Here is a 23,865-nt window from a genome sequence, read left to right on the forward strand (position 1 = left end):
TAAAAAAACTGTTACATAATTGTAACAGCCAATATTCTAACTATACAAGTGGATTTATTATTTCAGGAGAATTACACTTGTGATATTTCCTAATACAGTTACTACCCGACTTATGAATGAGTAACGTTCCAGATGGCCGTTCATTTCTTGAATTGTTCCAGTCGGTTTTCAATATGCAGCGCATAATTTTTGTTGATGTTTACATTACTGATTTAACTTGGGAGTCATAGGTTATACTATTTTCACTGTATTTTTAAATCATGCAGTATTACAAAGAATTATTTTGGATGTTAGAAAGGTAGGAAGAAGAAAATACAATTTTGATTCATGCAACAAACAAAATTTAGTATTTTTACTTGGAGACAATTTCACAGGAGGAGCATCTGAGATTGGAATTTCACAAAGTAAACAATACACACTGCCATCTATTGACAAAAATACATATTAAACATTTCGTATGGGGGGAGGAAATATGGTACATTAAATGAGAATTCATCAAAAAACAAGTAAATCAGGAAGATAGAAATAAGTAGGAATATTTGACAAGTATGAACGAGTATTCTCATGATTGTAAGAAGAATATATGGTAGTTAATCATGAGAATACTAGGGACAATCAGGAAAGGGGTTAAAGGAACAGGTTCTTCTTCCTCATGTTCTTCTGTCCTTTGCAAAAATTCTCACAGAGCGCACAGAGCAGAATGTGAACTTATGGGTGGCAAACACAATTTTAACTTGTGACCCTGTCTGTTCATATCTGAATGTTCATAATGTGAATGTTTGTAAGCAGGGTGGTAACTGTATTCACTAGATTAAATTCATGTAATTTATCTGTACATATAATTTTACACCTTTACTAAATATTGTACAGAAGAAAAATAATAAAACTTTTAAATCTTTAAAAGCTTGTGACTTAACACTATTTTCAAATGATCTTTTCTGATATCAAAAAGTGATACTGTAAACAAATTTAACAGGTTTCTCTTGCTGAGGAGTTATAAAACATTTGGGAGGAGTCACTGCTACAATTACAAATAAATACCTCCCAGCCAAAGATGGGTTAAGTAACAAGGTAAAATGAAATGTTTTAAATAAGCTTTATATTTAAAGCCAAACTATATCACAGAAGTGCCCTTTGGTTATATTAATAAATTTAATATAAATACCCTGGTAATAACTTACATTTCTTCTTCGTGAGCTAATTCTAGTTTAAGAAGCTGTTTCAGGAAGGATGGAGTAGTTCCATTATAAATGGCAAGATTAGGAGACATAGTCATGGCATCTCCCAAAGGTAGAGCATTCGGTATCCGTGCACTGAATGAAACTTGAGCTTGTCGAAAAGATCCAGGATGATCGTCTAGAAAATCTACAATCCACACCAAGAGTGATCCATCCACAGGATGTATTGAGAACAAAACATCAGAGGTCTGATGCCAATCTCGTAACAATGTTTCAATTCTTCGATCCAGAGCGTCACCTAGGGCCGAGGTTGTTGCAGTGGTGACATCAGTTGCAATGGACGTAGTTGAGGTAGCTGCACTCAGAGGCTGGTGAGAACGCACTGAATGTTGACTTGGAGCATCATCCTCTTCCACACTTCGAGTTCGCACTGTCATGTGAGAGGGAGTTCTAGAACCAAGGCGCATGCCTGCGGCTGTTCTCTGTTTGTTATCATCTGGATCACTAACTTCACTTTGCCTATCATGATCTAGAGAAAGTGTTTCCTTTTCCAAAGCTCTTCGACTTATCTGCAGAAAAAAATGTTCAAAACCCTGTACATTCACAGAGAACTGCTATATTAAGAGAAATAATGCTTATGTGAATACTGTACATTATAAAATGAAAATGAAAAAAATTAATTAAAAACAATGCTGGCTTGGTGGAATATGATGATGAAAATGAAAAAATTATTTCAAAGACTGTCAAACTGATATTTGAGAGTTTCAAGAAATGGGTGTTGTCTCTAAGATCAAGTGAAATGTGATGGGAATGATGAAGGAGGTGGCCACTAACTAGGCAACCAAAATTATGAAATTAATCTAAGTACTAATGGCCAATGAAGAAAGGAAATTGTACACCATGGTTTGTAAAGCAATTACAGTACTACTTAATTTTTTATGCACCATTTACACAATACATAATGAAAGATATATGCATTTTTCCTGATAAAAAGGCTTTACATTTTACAATTTTTTTTTCATTTAAGAATGTCTAGATATTTGGTTTGCATATTTACTTCTGGTGAAAAAGGGAAATTTTATCAATTCATTAGAACATAACCATAGTTTTTCATGATTTGGAAAAAATATTTTCAAATAAATGCCTGTTGGGAGTCATGGGTTTCCAAATAAGCTTTATAGAACTGATATCACTGGGAACACCAACAAACAATTTCTCAATTGATTATATTAGAATAATCAAGCAGACTACAGGCTTACCTCAAGTAGAATATTTTCAGCCTCTGAGGTAAAGTGCATCTCTTTATTATTTAACCAGTGGATGACAAAGTTTTGTTCAGCATCTCCACAAGTTGTTATCCCACTGATGCTAGGAACTAGAGGGATGTCTGTTTCTGCATTGATTGAAGCTGCTAGATGAAACTGGAAACCTAATAAAAACAAAAATTGATACAAACATAGTTTCCTGAAACAACTGTCATGTGTAGTATTGTATGCTTAAAGTGGAAGCCAATTTCATGTATATTAGTCTTATACAAATTCAATTTGTATAGGAGTGATAGATTTTGATAGTGTAAAACGTCATGAAAATTTTATCCCTTGATATGATGTCTGGATGCTGTTTAACTTTAGTCTTACAACAGTAACAGTTGTTCAAATATAATCATAAATAAACAGGTTCTAAATAAAAACAATAAAAACTGTGCCTATTTTACCTTAGGTTTTTATGAGCAATAAGAGACATAAGTATACATAATTATTCAGATTATAAGATATAAATTCAAAGTGAGTAGTAAAATTATCACTACTATCTCAACAATGGTAAACTTGGACTGGGTACATTTTATCATGGACAAGGTTTGGACAGTTACCCCACCCCCTCAAAATCTCAAGAGTTAAAAGACAACACTGCAAATGTAGCATTTATCTCATAAGAACATATATAATTAAAATCTTACATATTTATACTTGTGTCTCCACTTCCAAAACATAACCACAGAGGGACAATAAGACAGAATAAAAGAAATGTGAATTATTTTTGTGGCAGTATCCCTATTCTTACAAAAAGTTACTTATTCAGTCATATTACAAGCTATCTTAATGTTGGAGTGTCCATAATATAACTGAGAAGAGGGAACAATAGAGAAAACCAATAAACAAATTTGAAAATGAGCAGTAGATGAGAATTAAAACTAAATTAAATCCCAAAAGCAGAGTGCTTTCAAGTAACCTTATATAGCCTCCTATCCTTATAAATATCAATACCCATAACAATGGCAAGAAACTGCACTACAACTTCACAGTAAAGAGAGTGAAATAAAACACTTCTAGCATTAGGCAATGTGACACATGAAATTACATCCGACACTCCTAGTATTAGGCAATGTGACACATGAAATTACATCAACACTCCTAGTATTGGGCAATGTGACACATGAAATTACATCCTGCAATATAATATTACCTTTACAAGCAAGAAAATACAAAATGAAAATAAAAATTCACAGCTAAAATAGTAAACTATTACGAAATGTAACACTAATAAGAAACAAATAAAAAACGCACATCATTTCAATCAATATAATGATACTGTAGTAAATTAAAAGATCAAAAGAAAACACTGATGACTACATACTAATGAATATACTAATGAAACAAAGATGGATCAAGGTAAAGAGCTCTCAATACACTACACTCTGCTCATGATGAAATATTCGAGAAATGAAAGTTTAGTCTTACGCATATTAGGTACTTGTTCAGCCTCTTTAAATGTTATTGTCTTTCTAGGCAACAAAAAGCTGCCTATCAAGTCCAAAAGGTACAATTTCGAACACTTAGTTATCAGCCCAGAAAGTAATACCTCTTCTTTACAATGGTCTTGTAATTGGTTCTATGAATACAGTAGTGTTGTCTAACAAAGAGTGGATCAGAAAGGGAGTTTACCTGGATGGTTAGTTGATTAAAGATGTTACCTTGGTTCTATTTTCTCCTTATATTTTTAAGCTCCTTGCCAAAATGAAAACAAATATCAATTTCTAAAATGTCTGTGTATAATTTTTTTCTTTACAGTGCACAAGGATAATCCATCTATGACCACTACCTAAGGAGACTATATAACTTTTATTACTGTTGCTTCAGCAAGATCCTTGGGTCCTTGGGAAACATTGGTAACACACACTGAAAATGTTGAGGTTCTGACTTGGGAAAATTCTTAGTTCATTTACACCCAAGTACAACTTAAAATACTCTGCTGGACAAGACATCATGAGAGATTGGTTGACAGCTGAAATTCAAAGCAAACACTGCAAGGATAAATACGTACACAAGGAGGGAGGAAAAATTTGGAAGACCTCTTTTGCAGTATTCTGAATCTAAGAGGTGAGACATATCAATGAGAAAAAAATAAATTATATAAATTAAGATGAAAGACCACAGGGTGAAAAAGGTCAGAGGGGGTTATGGTGCTGGTGAAGAGACGGTGAGGGAGGGATGAAGAAGATAGATGTGCTTGATGGCATAATGCATGCACACTGAGGGACAAAATGCTTGATAAAACCATTCACTTATGGTCTCAAGGATTATAAATGAGTGTTATACATACACAAACCAATTTTTTAAATACAGTACCTGGTGTTATTCCAGTAGCATGAATACCATACATGTGGAAATCATGTACTGAATATGATGAAGGTATGGTAGGTAGGGGCTCTGTACTTAACCCAGCCAAGTTTCCAAGCACATGCCCACCACCTTTGCCTGGAGGTCTTCTCATCTGGAAACAAGCCCTGAAAAATTACATAAGATTTAAATTTCCATTGTTCACCTCAAGACTGTTATACAAACCATTTGAGCATACAGTATTTGAAAGAGAGAGAGAGAGAGAGAGAGAGAGAGAGAGAGAGAGAGAGAGAGAGAGAGAGAGAGAGAGAGAGAGAGAGTCAAGACTGTTATACAAATCATTTGAGCATACAGTATTTGAGAGAGAGAGAGAGAGAGAGAGAGAGAGAGAGAGAGAGAGAGAGAGAGAGAGAGAGAGAGAGACTGTTGCTCTCGATCAGTATGAAAATGTTTCATGTTTTAGGAGAAGGACTAGGTGAAAATGATAAATACTTTGCCACAAGATGTGGAATTACACTATATTAACTCCTTTCCTCATGAACTTCTCCATCCCAACCATTACCCCTACGGTCAGGAGTCAGTTGCCTCACTTTATCACGCTATCATATCGTTTGCCTTCCTCTCAATGTTCTGCCCCTGATAGGTTCCATCCAAGCCCTCTTCACTCCTTCCTTGTCATTCATCTTTGCCACATGCCAAAACCATCTCAATCTCGACTCTCTTACCATATCAGTAATCTTCACTAATTTCTTCATTTTCCAGCCTCTTACAAAATGAGATCCCAAAAATCCACCTCAGCATTCTCCTCTTGACTCCTCAAGTCAATGTGACTGGGAACTTTAATTTCCCAGCTACTCCGGGCAGCCTAAGTAGGATGAGAATCTGGAAGTCTGGGTCATCAAAAGAAAGAAGTTTGTTCTTGAAAAGATATTGACTTCGAAGGCATCTCTAGAGGTCTGTAAGAATTAACACTTTAACACTTCATTAAACCCTAGTGGTTTCACAACTAAAATTTCAGTCAGTTAGGCAATGAACCCTATGGATTGTTCTACAACTCCAGGGAGGAAGGAGCTATCAGTATTTTTGCATTTTCACTATAGTCATGAGAACTAGATGGTCACAAGAGTGGCAAATATGTACAGTATTTGTGCCTAGATTATACAAGAGTGGCAAATATGTACAATACTTGTTCCTAGATTATACTATCTTATTTGAACAAGTTAATGTTTTTCAAACCTGACTGTTGTAAAACCGAAATTTTGGAGACTGACAAAGTTTCTTTAAAGAGCTTACTTCTACGAACTGTCCTTTGCTACTGGATGAAAATGAGGCACTCAGAAAAAATGGGTTTTACAGCTTACACTGAAAAGCATTCAGTACACTGAGAAATCAGGCCATTTGAAGTCCTAAAAGAATACCTGTTGGTCAAACAATCTGAAGAAGCGCAAGAATTAATTTATTATGAAATTCTAGGAAAGTAAAATGTCACTGATACTATGTGTGGTTAATGGTTTGAATTACAGCTGCCCAATTCATCCCACAACATCTGACATTTGTTTGATATATGAAATCACTTACAGGAATGGTTGCACTCTATGGAGTCTACCACTTATTCATAATAATCTAAACATAATATGTACTGTATCTGTAAAGCTACAAGAACAGTTATGTCCGGTTTACCCACAGTAGCCAGGTATAGTTCCATTGCATTAAAATTTTACTTGTACTGCAGTAAAGTGAGTCCAGAATGATAAATATGCTCATAATAATAGCATGAGCACAAAATAAAAATAAATACTAAATAAACAAATATTACAACACAATAAAAAAAGTAACAACTAAAAGATGACATTGTATGGTTATTAGAGGCAAGATATGAATGTCCTTTATAAATGCCCAGCCAACAATACAATTTTCAATCAAAATATTAACAAAAATATTACTGATTGACTTAAATTTCACTATCATACTGCAAACACTGACAATGATAAAGATATCCAAGCAGCTACTGTACTTTAACTGTTGCCTGTGTAACCAATCAATAGGATGGTGTTTATTTGGTAATATCCAGAGAAAAGCTCATTCCCTCTTAGCTATCACTCCAACATGGATGATTTGACATAATAAACTGGCAATTTAAGGGATGTGAAATGAGGCTCTTTGTGTAACAAAACAACATCTTACTTCATGTGTTTAAGTCTCTGCATGAAACGATGCTTGTGACGATGAGTTCGAAACCGAGGATTCTGAGCAGCTATTGGATCTAGATGGTGTAGAGACACTAGGCCATCATCAGGTAACACAGTTTCCACCCACACACGACTAATGTTGTCTCTACATGACGTCACAAGCATGTTGCTGACACTTCCTCTGAAAATAATAAACAGCTATAATTAATATCTTAAAGTACTTATGATGAGTTACCCAACAGGAATGGCAATGCCAGGTATATTTACTATATATGATTCTGGCATTTATCTATCCACCTGGAGCTGTCTTTGTCTACCATCAAAAATACATAGAGCATTACCAAGGAAATTCTAAATTTAGAGAACGAACTCCTTTACGTGTATGAACATTATTTCTAGTAAGGAACTCGATTTTAGAATGCTCTAATAAAAAGGAGTCTGAGAGAAATGCCAGATATTTCAAATCTTGATAACTTCACATCTCAAAGCAGCTACCTTTTTATAAGGAATGAATATTTTCTTTTAATACAAGTATGAATACGTTCTATAAGAAAAAATACAGCTTGTAACCATTCAGCATGTCTTGTTAGAGGAATACTCCGAATGTCTAATTAAAGGAGCTTAATTCAGGTAAAACACCAATTTTTTTTTTATTTTCCAAGGACCATAAACTACTATATATTCACACATTCAATTTGTCACTAAAAAGTGTCAAGGGAATTTGCAAAGACTTCAGAGGCTTCCAAAGAGTAAGTCAGTAATCTTATCATGATATAAGGTGTGAAATTAGTATAAAGTACATGCAAGCAATGATTAGCTCTTGACATGTCAAGGAGATAAGTCAGTATTTTGCTGAATGATGAGAATAATGTAATAAAAACTTGACAATGCAATGTGTCAGAAGTACTACATATCCTTCAAATCATACCATGAACATAATCTTGGCAGAGGGCTACTGAAGCAATGAGCCTCCTTTAATTAATTACTCTGGTCCTACACATAGCATTGCCATTGCAGAGTTGACTAAATAATAAAAACATCATCAAAATGACCTCTATTTGTATCAAAATGATCCTCTATTCAAAATAAATAGAAGATGATGTACTCAGGCAAAACAAATTACGAAAAAAGGAACCACTTACTTTGGCATATACTTGCTAGTAGCTCTCCAAGTGAAACCTTTTACAGCACTAGGATGAGGCAGATAAATGTAACTATAACTAACTGATGATCTTGTAAAGTCACTAGCGGAACCAGAACCTTCGGCAGGTCGAGTAGGTGCTAAAACTGTAGGTATAATACAATTTAAGTTAAATTCCATCATACTTATAATAATTTTATTTTACTACCGTATCACTGTATGACTCATGACTGCCGAGTAGGTATTGTAACTTCATATAGAATTTTCACAATTCTAATATTCCATAGCTACAAACCTATTTCAAATATAATTGCATCTTGTTACAATAAGTGGCAAAAGTCATGTTAGTCATTACAATAAACAGAATGTCGTAAAGAGATGAATAAGACATCTCTCTTTAGCCTGAAAATAGCAGACCTTTTATTCCTATATTTTTTCTGGGGCCTCATACTTAATCTATTTTACTGTGAGGGTTGGTGTGTGGTTACAGCCCACAAATTGCACTGTCATATATTCAAGTTCATGGTAGGCCTAGTTTAAATGAACAATATAAAATGTAAGGATGTTAAGCTTTTGTACCGATGTGAGGTACTCAAATTCTGAAACGTACTAAGAACCAAAGTATTTTCATTTTATTTTGGAGCTTTTCGGAGAAAAATCTTGGATTTCATTTATTATCTCAAGTCTGAAACAACCACAGTGAGGGTTATTAGTTCTAAATAAAAAGTGCAACTCTGTTGATGTATTACTTACCAGAAGGAAATTATATGAGAAACATTAGCATTATCACAGTGCTCAGACTTTTTACCCAAAACCAGCTCTAATTAGAAGACCTGGAGTTCCATACTGCCCACGAATGCTTATATTTGTCTGGACAAATCTTTTCAACTTTGCACAAAGGAAGTACTGAGGTGGGAGAGAACAACGTCAATGAAAACTACACCAATCTTGCATACTTGAAGCTTGAATTTCAAGTCAATGATCCCTACGGGGTTGTTCCATATGAAAAGGGTTTATCTTCTCAATGATGATGATAATAATAATTACTTCAAAGCTGAATCTTACAACCTGATGGATGCAATTTCTCTTCCTACTGACATATATGTGACATTTATTATATCTAGGTACAGTATTGCTGGTTCATCCTTTGTATTCCTGGAAATAGTTTGCCTTCAAAGAATACCGAACTAAGTTAAAAATTCATTTATTAATGCTTTATCTGTACAAGCCTTGAGTGTACTCAGTGAATCATTCATAGTATCCTGTACCCATAATTCTGTAAGAAATTACCAAGATCAGGCAGATTAGCAAGGTATGATGTTCTGTCTCCCGCTTCTGCCAGAATACCTTGATCAGGTGATAATCAGCATTTAAAAAAAATTGCCAATACTACCCTACATAAAGAAAGTGGTCTAATGCACTTAATAATGCATAGCCACAAAAATGGAAGACATAAAGCTGCAGTGCTATAACGAAAGCAGAAAGTATAGCATCAAGTACACATGTAAGCACATACAATTCACATAAAATGATTAGAAGAGTGATGCAATCAATAAGAACAAATGTCAGAACTATGCATGGACTTCTCCAGCAAAAGAAAAATTCTCACTGCTAGCAACAAATGCAATCATCCATATTTTGACAGTGATATAATCATTTTGACAGTGATATAATCAATCACATTATGCAAAGATACAGTAACAGCAATGAAAAAAATTTACCATGAAGAAACAGAGTAACGATGATACACAGAACGAACAAAAATTACATGGAAAGCTCCACTGAAAAGTCTACATCCAACATGAAACCACTAAATGAAGTCAGTTTGGTAGAAGACAGGTGAGACTGTTCTAAGCAGTCTCACCCACAGATACTTATCATTTCTCTAGTTATTACCAAGCAATTTTAATCACTCCATCCACAATGGTGAAATGATTCCATTAAAAAGTAATATGTCTGATACTTGCATGAACACATTTTCACGGCAAAACAAGTAAAATAAGCAATACTTACTATGTTTATTGTCATACCAAATCTTGACTAAACGATCATTAGCAGCAGCAGGTTGCAAAGAGTGTACCATCAGGAGAAAAGGTTAAAAATACTGTTGGTGCTGCTGTAACACATCGCCAAACACAACTCCACAGAGGTTCAGGGTCATCGCTACTGTCACATTCCAAATCAAATGTCACTGGTCCAGAGCCTGTAAAATAAAATGAAGAACACTCAGCATTATTGCTGAAAATGTCATAAGTGAAATATTTCCTACAGCTTAAAATATGTTCATGTGGTAACAACATTATCTACATAAAAATCAACCCATTAAGTGGAAAAAATGCTTTATGACTTTAAACCTTGGTATCCCATTAAAATGTGCTTGTACATAACTGAAGTTTTAGTCACTTTTTAATTATCAACTAAGCCATTTTCTGCCAAACTTTGCATAAAAAAAGCTTGATGGAATTACAGGAAACTGGTGTTTTTTCTTGTGGAAGACATCAACATCTTAATTTTTCCATCAACAGAATTAGTCTTTTGTATCATGGACTGTACTCAAAGTTCAAAGAATATATTCAAAGTACAGCATTTCCCGAAAGTATTGCTGATGATGGCAAATAAACACAAAAGTAACAAAAAATCCTGAAAAATAGGGCAAACTTCATAGCCATATATTAAATCCTTACCCCTTCCAAATGGTAACTGTAGCACCCACTTCTATTGCTAGATTCCTTTCCCATGTTTTTGTCTTTTCTGTTATTAAGAAGAAATAATTTTAACTACCTCTCAAGTTATTGACATGAACCCCATAGTAGGTTGCCATTAATAAGAGGTCTTGCCATTTTTCAGCCCTAGCTCCCTTCCTTTATGCCTTTAATACATCTGTTTCCTCTGGTTTCTGAAATTAGTTTTCCCATTTCATTAACCTTACTTGTTCCAATTTTACCTCTTAATTAAGACTGAATCTTTTGGGTGATCACCTGCCCAAACTAATTTATAAGAATAATAAACTGGCAGACATAAAGCACCTGCTTGTGATATTTGTCTAAGTTGTAACCTATCCAACACACAGGACTCAATACAATGAAAATAGACAATTTTAACCCTTTCGCTGTGCAGAACTGGTCTCTTCAGTCACTGAAAGTCTCATCCATGATGTGGGACTGATCTCCTCAACCATCATTCTTTTGATTCTAGTTAGGCGACTTGTAACAGATTTTGAGTTTCCCTTGTCAATGTAAGGAGCTTTTGTCTATATTCTAGCAAACAATGACAACATTTGATTTCCAACCAACAAGATAATCTTAGGACAAGGGCTAGACTGTTGTAACCATCAAAATGCTATGGAGGGATATGCTTTCACTTGATTAGGAAAAAGTACCAAGACTTTCATCTGGAAATTACGATGACAATAGAAGACCTGAACTATCAGATAGTGATAGCAGTGATTATGGTTATGTTTATTATACTGTAGTTATAGAAAAACCTACCTTAAATAATTTTTTGACTTAGGTCTTATTAGGAATGACCATGGATCAGAAGAATGACAGAGGAGGAAACAGAATTGTCAAGCACCACCAGTGGTGTGAGTAAACAAAGAAAACATGATAGAATTTGCAAGTGGAAGACATTGAAGACTCAGTTTGTAAAAAAATTGGTGCTCTGAAACTATTAGTGGCAACAGCAGGCTCACATACCAAAGATATGGCCAGTCCCATGATAGTTAATGTTTCAAGCTCAGTGGTTTGATTAAACTAACTCTTATAACTAACCAACCTACTCAAGACTTTGCTTCTCAGCTCTTACTCTGGAGAACTTACATAAACACTTTTTCAACTTCTGTTAATATTGTATGATTCAGTTATCACGAATTTTCAAGAAAACCTGATCTGATAGCGTGTCTAAGTTGAATGCTAAATGTAATTTTCCACTGAAATTTCATTAACTATCAAGGTTTTGTGACTTACTTCTGTTTTGAAGGATATTTAGGAAAAGGAAGAATTTTATTTAAGTTCATTTGCCCTTTTCACAAGTTAGGAGTTGATTTCACACAGAGGAGGAATTTTTTCAGGCGTTCATGCTGTTGTGGATGATATGTACAATCAATTTCACACATGCTTATGTTCTGACAGAAGAGATGAATTTACAAGCCAGGTTGTACATCTTAAGACTTGATATGCTCATTACTTTGAGCACATATCACAGATAACTCTCTAAAAAGATCAAACTAATTATGTAGCCATAACTTGAAACAGAAACCATCACATTCAGAAAGGGAAATGTTTGTGAGTAAAACCCTTCCCCTTTAACAAAGCTCATATTCAAGATGCCCTAGTTAGACTTGTTAGGTTGTAATTTTAATCTGAGCTTCCACCCTGTGCAGAGAACTAATGTCACAGGGATTAACCAGATCACCTCCAGGTAAAACAGTTTGTATCAATGGAACATCAAAATCTCTCAACTTTTTCTGTAGTTATAAGAATTTTAACCCTTTTGCTCTACTACTGAAATGAGCAATAGCTATTCAGAATGGGAATTACTTATCCATGAGCTCTAAAGCTGTGATTTTTTTCTAACTGGTACCTGGAACACAATGTAACTAGTTTCTATTAGTACATTTCTTAAGTAATCATCATGTTTGTGAAAATATCTTAAGGCTGTTAGTGTTAGAGTATCAGTGTATAAAACACCCTAAACCAAGTCTACTCATCCTCGAGTATTCCACAACTGCCAAGACTAAGCAGCTTACTTTTTAGATTACATGGAATCCTCAACAGGTAGATCCTTCACATCACAGCAAAATCATGTCAAGTGCTTGCATAGACATATGCAATTTTAAAAGACATAGTTCTGATGAGAACTGATGCTATTTTTGAAAATCTTTTCGAAGTATTGAAGACTACAGGTACAGACATGGTAAATGTTCTTCACAGAGATTACTACATGATGCTCCTTGACTTAGGAAAGAATTGAGGGTACTTTTCCCAGCCATGTTACTTTAATAAAACAAAAACGTATTACACTGCATGAGAATGGTTTGGCAGACCTCATCCTATCTTAGTGTCTGTAACACAGTTAGTGAAGCATTGGATACTTGAATACAACTACTGGTACCCTAACAAGATGTTACTTCAATCTGGAATAGTTTAGTTTCTCTGCTAGGGGCAGGTTTATATTATGCAGGTACCAAAGGCACCCCTAAAATACTTACCCTCTTCTCCAGTCAGTTTTGTAAGAGGAGACGCCCACATTTGTAAGACATCTCCGGCAGTCAAAAGGCGAGTACCTTCCAAATTCCACGACATGGTGTTGATGTAACTTTCTGCTTCAATTACACCAGTCTGAATCCACCGATAATCAAGTCTCTGAAAATTAAAAAAAAATGTAAAACACAGTAAGCAGGAACAAGACAGCTGCACAAATAATCATATTTATAAAGCAATTCTTTAGAGCAAAGGTTTATAAAACCCAATCAAAAGCAAATTACTGTTTATAGCAGTGAACTAGCATCTAAACTGCTGGAGGATACGTGAAACCTCCAATAACATAGGGAGACTTATATAACCAGCCAAAAGCTCTCATCTCTAGACTTTGTGAACCAGTGATGTTCTGCAATTAGAGTACGTGATTGTATTGTAGAAGGCACTCAAAATGAAATTATAAAGTCTGCACTTGTGAATACATGAAAATTGGTTAAAAAAAATTAGATGATTTCATACAAAATACAAAACCTCTTACTTTTACTTTAGTTAAATGGTCACTTTGAAGGAAGGAAAGTGGTTTCTATGATCTTCAGCTGTTATGTTCATACAGTATTATATTTTCTGTTTAGGAAAAAATGTCTTGCACAAAGAATCATTATTTATAATGTGTTTACTTCTATGCTAGGCCAAAAACTGATTTGCCCCAGTTGCAGTTAGTCCTCTGATTGTGTTGAATTGTGGGACCAACTCATATTTCTGATTATCTACTATATCAAATGAACTCTACTCTATTACAGAGTCCTGAAAAATATGAAAAAAGGGCAAAGAATACACACTGATATATCAGCAAACATACATGTACAGTACAAGCATGCAGTTAGCTAGTTTAAGATTAAGCCAACCTTGTGCTGGCACAGGCTCCTGCTCTAGGGAGGCCTGTGAATATAGACAGTAATGTAAGTCTGAAAAACAAAGGCAACAGTAACATTACAGCCTCTCTTGAAGTCATCTGGTCAAGATTACTAGAAGAATCAACAATTGACTCAAAAATGAAGACCAAGAGTTTCCTTCCCTACGTACATTTCTCTTTCCATGAGAAAAGAGAGACTTCTTCCAAACAGATGGGGAAGAGCTACTGTGAGAACAAAATCTCCAAGGGGACTGTGGGCACAGAAATGAGAGAAAGAGAGAGCTCACTGGTAAACCAATTACACAGAAGTAATAACTCCTCTCTGGGAAAAATAATGTAATTGAGCTAGATAGTGTCAACATCAGTTGGAGCCTGAGATCAAAACACAAACCAAACAAAGTGGTGAGAAAACCTTATACAGCCTTTGCAACCCTTAGGACTTTTGGGGGTGATAACAATGTGGGAAAAAAAAGGCACAAGAGTCTGCAGAAAACAAAGATATACTAAGTACCTTGCACTTCAGATTAGGGATAAGCAAAGAACCAGGAAATATAAATAACAACAGGACTGACAAAAAAAAAAGCAAGTAAGACATGGGAGATGAAAAAAGTGTAAAAAGTTATCCCAATAACAAGTTGGGGCAGAGAGGGGACTAGGTTAACAGAGAAATGAAATAAGCCTAGCCTGTAGAAAAAAATGCTGAACTTGACCTCCCTTGTGGCTGCAATTAACTGTACAAAAACCAATTAATTACAAAGGACAATAGAATAACAAAAGGAAACACACAATAAGCCCTAAAAAGAGATGGTGATTGACTATCAGCACACATAATTCTATTGTTAAAATTCAAAAATGGCATGTAGCGATAAGGGGCTCCTCTACCAGACGAAAAATACTCACCTGAGGGGACTGTTGAAGAATTCTTCCATGTAAAGAGTACTCTGATAAATTACATTTCTATACTACACCTAAACACTTGAAGGTACTAAGAATGGCATGAAGAAGAAAAAATATTAATTTCTGTGAAATAAGTAAAAACATTCTGGCACAATTCACACTTACATGTCCATTTGTTTGACTATTAAGTGGTGTTGGTTCAAATATGCAAACAAGTTTTCCATATGCAGCAGCAATCTTGCCAGTGTCTGTTGAACAATCCACACAAGATATCTGGATGTTGTCATGGCACACCCCAGGGATGACTTGTACACGCTCATAAGTGCTGGCTAAGATTACCATGTTGCAACCAGCTGCATATGCCTAGAAAAGAGAATTGGCATTATATTTTGCATGACAAATAAAATGAATCCATTGGCTAAAGTTTGCTCTTTCACAAATCACAATCTTGTTTGCTAATTTTCTTAATCAGACATTTTGGAAAAGTAAGTCTTACTGCTAAAAATTAGCTTTATCACAGTGATTACAATACTGTAATTGTTTATATTGTCCACTCATTACCATAACTATTATTAGTCAGAATATTCATAAAGAGCAATCTCAAATGACCAATAAAGTGCAAAGCCACTTCCTACAGAGTAAAATGCCCGTGTGAAAAGACTTAGTACTGATAAGTAAGGTTTGTACTACATGCAAATGTAACAAGGGCAATGATGAGGAAAATGGAAAGAGTTTGAAAAGGTATGACTAATTGTTAGGATCCACTGAAAGAGCAGAGTGGGAAGGCTGTATCATGAATATGGACATGGCAGAGAGATTTGTATCCAAATGTTTGAAAACACTGAGATGGTTTGGGCATATCATGAGGAACTGTTGGTTAAAAAAGCAGTAGATATAGAAGTAGCACATAAAAGACATGTAGGAAGGGTCAGGAAATCACAGAAAAATGCAGCAGATGAGGCTCTACACCTGGTGGAATTCAAGTAATAAGTGCACAGGACAGAGGAGAGTAAAGAGAACTCCCACAAAGGGAGATGCTGACATAAAATTCTGTATGATGATAGTGATATGTAAATAGACAAAAATGGTGAAAACTTCTGAGTAGTATTTGATCAATGATATGACAAGGATATATGGTCATTTTAATGAGATAAATCTCTACAGCAGATTAACAGGACTGCCTTGAAGAGTAAAATTTAACATATTACTGTATTGAAATGCATCTCAATCACTAATTGGAAATACAGTAATAGTTTTAAATACATAGCTTAACAGATTTTTGGACTTACCGTGAATGGGATTCCCTCTACACTCCCCACAGCAAAGCAGCGGTCACCTGCATTGCAGGCACCCGTAAGTATTTGATGACACTTCATATTGCCAGGTTGTTTTTAACTACCGCATGTCTGTAAACAAAACAAACACGAAATTTAGAATGAAAACTGCATAATGACTCAGAGTTACAAAGCAGTAATTCTGAGATTGAACATCTGGTTTCAAACTTGAAGAGATGAAATGGCAGAAACCCACCTTGTCAAAAACCCAAAAAGATTTGTCTATTACCTATAGCTGCATAACATATACGCATTGTATTACACAACAATTACCACATGGGCAAATATTTCACGAGAAGATTACAATAATCAATGCTTTTACACTTTTGCTTTAAAAGAATACTAAAATTACTAGAAACCAAAGTACAGGCAATAATAAAGGAATAACAGGATTTCAGGCATGACAAATTTAATGAACAGCGACAGAAAAAGAACAAATTTTCATTCTGCATACATTAGGGTATAAACCTTTAATCAAAAACTTAAATAAGAATGCCAAGTATGCTGATATCAGGTAACCACTTTGAGGTCCAAAAGACACACAGCATTTTCAAAAGTACAGTTTTGACTTCATGAGAGAGAGAGAGAGAGAGAGAGAGAGAGAGAGAGAGAGAGAGAGAGAGAGAGAGAGAGAGAGAGTGTGTGTGTGTGTGTGTGTGTGTGTGTGTGTGTGTGTGTGTGTGTGTGTGTGTGTGCAATACCATTGCCCTATGCATTGAAAAACAAAATAAATAACTTCAGTTCATAAATTAGTCTAGTAATTGTGTATTCATCCAACAATTAAATGTGAAAATAAAGAGGTATTGTTGATGATATAGCCAGCAACTGGAAAAGGGTTTCTAACACATTACAACTGGGTGAAACATACAGTTACTGTACTTTTATGTAGTTCAGTAAAGCAAAACAACAACATTTTGAAATAAAGTATATCTGTCACCAAATAAAAAAATGAAATATTCATATGATTTCTTTGTATCAGACACTTGATACAGTTGGTGAAATACTGTTATTCTGATGAAGATAAAATACACAAACCTAACCTATGTTGAGGTTGTTATGTTCTAAAACTGCTAAGGATGAAGAGTTGTCAAAAGTATAAAGAATAGCCTTATTTTTGAAATCCTACAGTAGCCATGAGCTACACTACAGCATTCATGTTCCCAAACCTTTGTGTGGTAGCCATTCAGTATACCCACTTGGCTGTTCGGGGGTAGTCACATCCATAATGAGGCCTAGAATCTCCACCAAACAAATAAGGAAACATTACTACTTTATAACTGAAACTTCTTGAGGCTAAACCATTACTTCACAAACAAAAGTATATGGAGGTAATATATTTTGAGAACGTGAGGAATATATCATAATAGTATCTTGTTGTATGCCAAGCCAATGTTATGGCATAATATAGAATACCACCCATACTCATATCCTTATATACCATCATTACTAATGGTAATAATGCACATTTAATAAGCTTTCCTCTAGAGTTTAGGAAATTTCTAAGTTTTCCCATAGAGTTCGGACAATTCTCTTCCACGTAAAATTTTCCAAAAATTACTAACACATGTGATCGTGTGGTGCTTTATAATCACTCTTACTCTTCTATACATTGTGAATCCACTTTCAGTAACTGCTCTTCTTGTTTGTGTATGATGTAATTAGTATATATTGTGGTCTTGAATATGCAAAACTGCATAATTTGTTTTATAACATTTATTTTTTTACTGTTTATTAAGTAATTCTGTTCGTTTATTTGTTATGCAGTGGCATCATGACACTTCCAAATTATTTTGAAATACAGTTACTCTTTAGTCAAGGTTGTGAATAGCTGTTACTATTTTTTCGGCCCCAAAGTTGACATGAAGTACCCCTATCCACTGTCACGAAGAGAGTTCTTTGGTAATGGGAAATATAGTTTTTCTCATAGTTTTAATAAGAATCTGATAAATTTAATATTCACTTCCATCATAAATTCCTGGTTAAGTATTACAACCTCCACATCCAACAGCATGGGAGGTCAGGGGCTGGGATGGGGAACCTCAATGTGAAGCCATACCTCAAGAGTCAAGTTATGTAAGGCAGGACCAGGCATCTTAAATGAGTTTATGTTAGGAATGTTTGCTTACTGCACATCCCTAATTTTTGCTTAGACCACTTTCAGTCATTCCCCTCCATCCCCACCAATCTAAAAATCCTGGTTTACCACTGGGACTCCATTATTGTTAGATATGGGGGAGGGGGGTTGTAGTAGGTTAATAAGTTATTAGCACAACCACTCCCATGGGTGCTATGTTTAGTATCAGCCCCATGGAAATGAATGTTAAAACATAAACAAAAGATGGAAATATCTCAGTAGAAGTAAATTTACAATATATTTTTGTTTGATTTCATTATTAGGCATAATAAAACCCTAATAAGAAGTTGTGGTATTAAAGTAAAATATCTATTAATCCATCATTCGCATGAAGATATTGTTAAACAACATTTTTTGACTAAACAATATAGAAAAGGGTCTATATAATGCAGTACAGGTGAGATAATTTGAGAAATTTATCGAGACAATTTCAGAAATTCAGTCTTTTGATTATGTTTTCATGTTACCGAAACTCCACAAGGCACCACATTTAATACCAGCCCTTCAGGGATGAATGTAAAATCAAACAAAATACAGTAAATTTCTCAAATGATCTCACATGTACTGCATTATATATGTACCTGCTTTTCTATATTATTCAGTAAAAAATTTTAATTAAAAACAATATCTCCATCCCTATAATTTAAAGAAAAATTACACTTGCGACCCTGAAAATCTTGCAGTCGTGGCACCTTTGGTTCAGCTGTGTCCTTGCTCCTGAAGCTGGATTTTTCAACAAACGCTCAATATTCCAAATCCTAGATAATTTCTGAAACTTATAAAATAACAACCAATCATGTTTCCGCATTTTATCTCAGACCCTCAGTTCCAAGAGGAAATGTTCCTGATACATAATCCATGCTTATTCACAAAGCACTCGCACAAACAAAATCTGATCGGGAGCTCCACTTCCATGACAGTACTAACATAATTTTTTAAATTCTTTGTTCACTTAAAAATTTCATGACCATCCTGACGAGATGCTTACTTTATTGTCAGTTTTCTTGATACTGATTAGTTTATCAAATTACCTCACCCTGTTCTGCATTATATATAACTTTCTCTATATTGTTTGATAATTCTAAGCCGTGGTTCCGCGGTGAGCTAGGCTATGGCAATTGACGTTTCCCTGTGTTATTTGACTTGGTTTACAAGAATATAAACTGATATTTTGTCAGCTGGCTGTAACTAAACTGTAATTGACCTTTGAAGACTAACCGACGGGGTAGATCTAAGCCAGCATTCCGTGGCGGGCCCCCCACCCCCCTCCACAGCTAATACGACAAAATTGTAACCAGTAAAGACCCCTAAAAATACCAACCTAACGTAACCTAGGGGTGTTTACTGGTTACAATTTTGCCGTATTAGCTATGGAGGGGGGTGGGGGGCTCATTGCGGAATGCCGGCTTTGATCCACCCCATCGTGTAGTCTTCAAAGGTCAATTACAATTTAGCTATGGCCGGCCGACAAAATATTACTTTAAATTCTTGTAAAGCAAGTAAAACAACACAGGAAAACACAAATTGCCATAGTCTAGCTCACTGCAGAACTACGGCTTAGAATTACCTATTGTTTGATTAAAATATTAATAAATATCTCCATACAGAACTCTCCCATAGAATTACAAAACATAGCCTAGGCTATTCTTTCAGTTTTAGAATAAGCGGTATCACAAAACCTACCAGATACACTAAATGTCTCTCAAAGATAGGGGCTTTGACTCCTATGACCACCAGTCACACACGTTCCCAGAAAATAGATGCAACCCTATCGGCTGGCCTAATCAGTACCGTATGCTATGGAATCTTGCAAACCACTGCCTATGCTAACTTAGGATAGGAAAAGCTTAGCAAATTGGCAAGAGACAAAGAAAATAATAACAAACTAATGTTTAACTTGCATCTCTCATAAAGGGAAACGCACACGGTCCGTAACTAGGTGCAAAAATCAGCCAGAAATTCGATGATTGCTTAACGGCCGTAGGAGTAGACAGGGGTACATCACCATTTTCTGTCACATGATTAACCATACGATTACGATCTGTAAAGGGATATTGTATTATACAACCAAAGAAATCCAATAATAAGTACTTTCAACACTTGAGAATGCCTAAGCAAACAAAATTCTGAGCATACATACTTCAATAGACACTTTGCGATCAATTTCTCCGTAATGACAACAAGACTGCAGTCGAAGCAGCAGGTCGATGTTTTCGTCTGTCAAACTGTTCGGAAAACAGCAGCATTTTCGGGTGATATACGTCTATATTTAGGATATTTTATATGACATAAACGCCTTATAAAGTTAATTTATATATAATATATCACAGATTATTAATTTATCCTCTAAAATTACCAGAATTAACGACATCAGTCTTACAAATAAGGAAACGAAGTCATGTGACTTTAAACGGACTTTTATTATGTTAGTGCCGTTTTCTTTACTACCTATCCTTGATTTATAATTTTACTTTTATATTAAGTACTGTATAACCAAACGAATAATTATCCATTTATGATTCCAGAGCTGGTTATCATGCGAGGAAGACTGCTTGCAAAAGAAATCTAATTATGAAAACAATAACAGAAGTACAGTACAGAACATTTTGACAACCACAAATGACACCGCAAAACTGACAATTGCAATAGAGTTGTGATTGGTATCGGTGGATCACCCGTAGTAAAACAATTACGGTTAGTCCACTGTTGTTAGCGTGACGACCTCGACTGGCACCACTGTTCAGATCAGTGGTCACAGGAATCCGGCTTTATTTGGGGAGAAAGATATTAAGGTTCCGTAGTGAATAGTGATTCTGTATACTATTAATTATAATATAGTATCTAGAGCCAAAACAGTGTTCTATGTGCACAACGAGTTTATCATGATTCACCAATCAGACGTCATCCATATGGATATTGGTATTATTGAAAAAATTTAAGTGATATAGCAACATAAAATGAAATGGAAATGATAATGCCAAAGGTTAAATGCCTGGAGATAGTGCCATTGCGTTGGTTGGAAAGTTAATTTTTTTCAATGGAATAAGATTGCCAAAATTATGTAGGCGTTCAAAAGCAGACAAGGTTGCCACGTGCCAGAGCTCGGATTACTCTGCATTATGATGTACTTTGAGCACGGTTTAGCAAAAAAAAAAAAAAAAAAAAAAAAAAAAAAAAAACAAGATAAAATAAAATAAAAAAAATAAATTGTAATAAGCTATGAACATGTGCTAGTTGGGGAGTCATGAGGTGTGAAAACTTGCATGGAAAACATGCTGTTGAATGATTTTATTTGGGACTGGTTACACTCTCGATTCTCGACCCCACTCCGTGAAAAAAGACGCTCGGTATGGCAAAACTTCAAAAGGAAATTCATGTTAATTTACTATGTAAGCATCACTAATCTTGTTTTTTGTTGGCGCAGCAATCGTTAAATATGAATGTTTTTAATGTCTTCTTAAAACCATCTTGGGACATTTTTCAAAGGCTCTGAAATAATACTGCAAAATCTATACTGAGTTGAACACCTGCATGGTACCTCGGACGCTGAGGTTCGACAGTAAATCGACAGCAAATACTGTTTTTGTTGTGTCTTTTACTACAGACAGGTACTATAGATTAGCACGATTTCAAAAAATCCTACTTCAAGACAGAAATTTGTAAAAATTCAAGGCATTATTTGACTATTCTGGATTGCAAGACATAGATTAAGAGCTGTACGCCTTGCCAATCATTAGTGCTCAAAAGTACTGTGTAACCCATTTCAGTAATATCACCAAACCATTACGGCCTTCACAAGAGAAAAAAATATTCCTCCACTTACTGATACCTGTCTATAGCACTGCTGCTTCCTCCATAAATGCGTGTCCAGATTTGGTTTGCCTCACTTTGTACTGTACATCTAGAAGAATTCTTTGGATTTCTTCACCCCAGGTCTAAAAAGGCAAATGTTACAAACAGGAAGGAAGGATTTGTGGTTCTTTAGGAATTGTGTCTTACTGCATGAAATCAGTTAACACGTTTGCCAGGGAATGCTCACAGACAGTGGGGAAAAGCACTCTGAACTGAGACCTGTTCAGTCGCCACAGCGCCCCTCCATGCATCCATAAGGATCTTCGAAATTGGTTGTATAATTCTGGTTCCGCAAGACTGCAGGCCAAATTTGACAGATGCTAGAGACTGTGTACGACAGAATAGGCATATACCTTGTAAAAAGCAGAGGAGTGAAATATGGCTACAGTTGCCCAGAGAAATACAAGACTTGGTTCTCTAGACCATGCGGAGCAAAGTCATCCAAGGGATACATCTTCAGAAAAAAGAAAACGTCAAAATTCCTAAGCCGAACGAGGAGAAAAAGAAATTCCTTGTGCATTACATCTTACTTTGTTGTAAAAGCTGTTTCAAAATGAAACGTTAAAATTATTAAGAAATGCGTTTCATATTGCGGCTGCTTTGTCATTGCACTTTCATAATTATCCTCCGCAATAAAGGGACAGCTTTATAGTGTACCATTAAAACCTGAGTTTATATCTCTATTAGCATAACCCTACCCTGCATCTTTGCGCAATTGCCATATTTTTTTTCTGACTTTAAATACCATTTGAGATTAGTAGCGACAGGTTGTCTTTTAATGATTTGCTGTTGTCCTGTTTATGTATTTTCAATCTGTACTCAATTTTCAAAGGAAGGCAGTACATTTTCGTTAATGGGTAACATTATTTTTCATATTGTCCAGGCGTTCATATATTCAACTACATATAACGTTTGTCAAAAGTTCCGTATCTGAATACTTTTTGTGCCACTTATACTGATTTTATTAACTAATCATGTTTTATGACATTCATTAGATTAATCTGATTTCTATGAGCCACCTAAACCTTTGATTAAGATCAGCACTGTCCTAGGTATCTGAAGACAGGGGGAGAAAGGTATCCTCTTCTGCTCACCTGAAACATCTGCATTGCGTGCTCAGAACTTCCCCTTCATATCATAATGATCCTTTGACATTTGAATTCTTCTGCCTTCAAAATCCTACTATTTTACAGGTTCCCCTCCTACTTCTTTATCTAGTTGCACTACAGTAGCGTTCCTAGGTTATGAAGGAGCATGTGTGTGTGCTTAAGGTCAAGGGGAAAAAAATCCTCAACAGTTAATCTTGTTTCCCCATTATAGAAGTCAATCAAATTTCTTTGCGGGGACGGATCCTTTATGGGAACGTGATAGAGATGCTGTGTAAAAAAAAAAAAAAAAAATAGAATGTATGA

General features: G+C 35.3%; 1 protein-coding gene across 1 annotated transcript in view; it reads right to left on the minus strand.

Annotated features, from left to right (window-relative positions):
- The window catches only part of Rbcn-3A (Rabconnectin-3A), a 106,566-nt gene extending 85,724 nt beyond the window's left edge, over positions 1–20,842 (minus strand). The window contains 11 exon segments of the mRNA XM_067105939.1: positions 1,182–1,747; positions 2,438–2,607; positions 4,805–4,962; positions 6,980–7,165; positions 8,127–8,271; positions 10,139–10,187; positions 10,189–10,328; positions 13,335–13,488; positions 15,299–15,496; positions 16,423–16,539; positions 20,742–20,842. Of these exon segments, the coding sequence (XP_066962040.1) occupies positions 1,182–1,747; positions 2,438–2,607; positions 4,805–4,962; positions 6,980–7,165; positions 8,127–8,271; positions 10,139–10,187; positions 10,189–10,328; positions 13,335–13,488; positions 15,299–15,496; positions 16,423–16,509 (1,853 nt within the window). The 5' untranslated portion in view covers positions 16,510–16,539; positions 20,742–20,842.
- Positions 20,843–23,865: the final 3,023 nt, after the last annotated feature.

Source organism: Macrobrachium rosenbergii, chromosome 6 (assembly GCF_040412425.1).
Source record: "Macrobrachium rosenbergii isolate ZJJX-2024 chromosome 6, ASM4041242v1, whole genome shotgun sequence".
NCBI lineage: Eukaryota > Metazoa > Arthropoda > Malacostraca > Decapoda > Palaemonidae > Macrobrachium > Macrobrachium rosenbergii.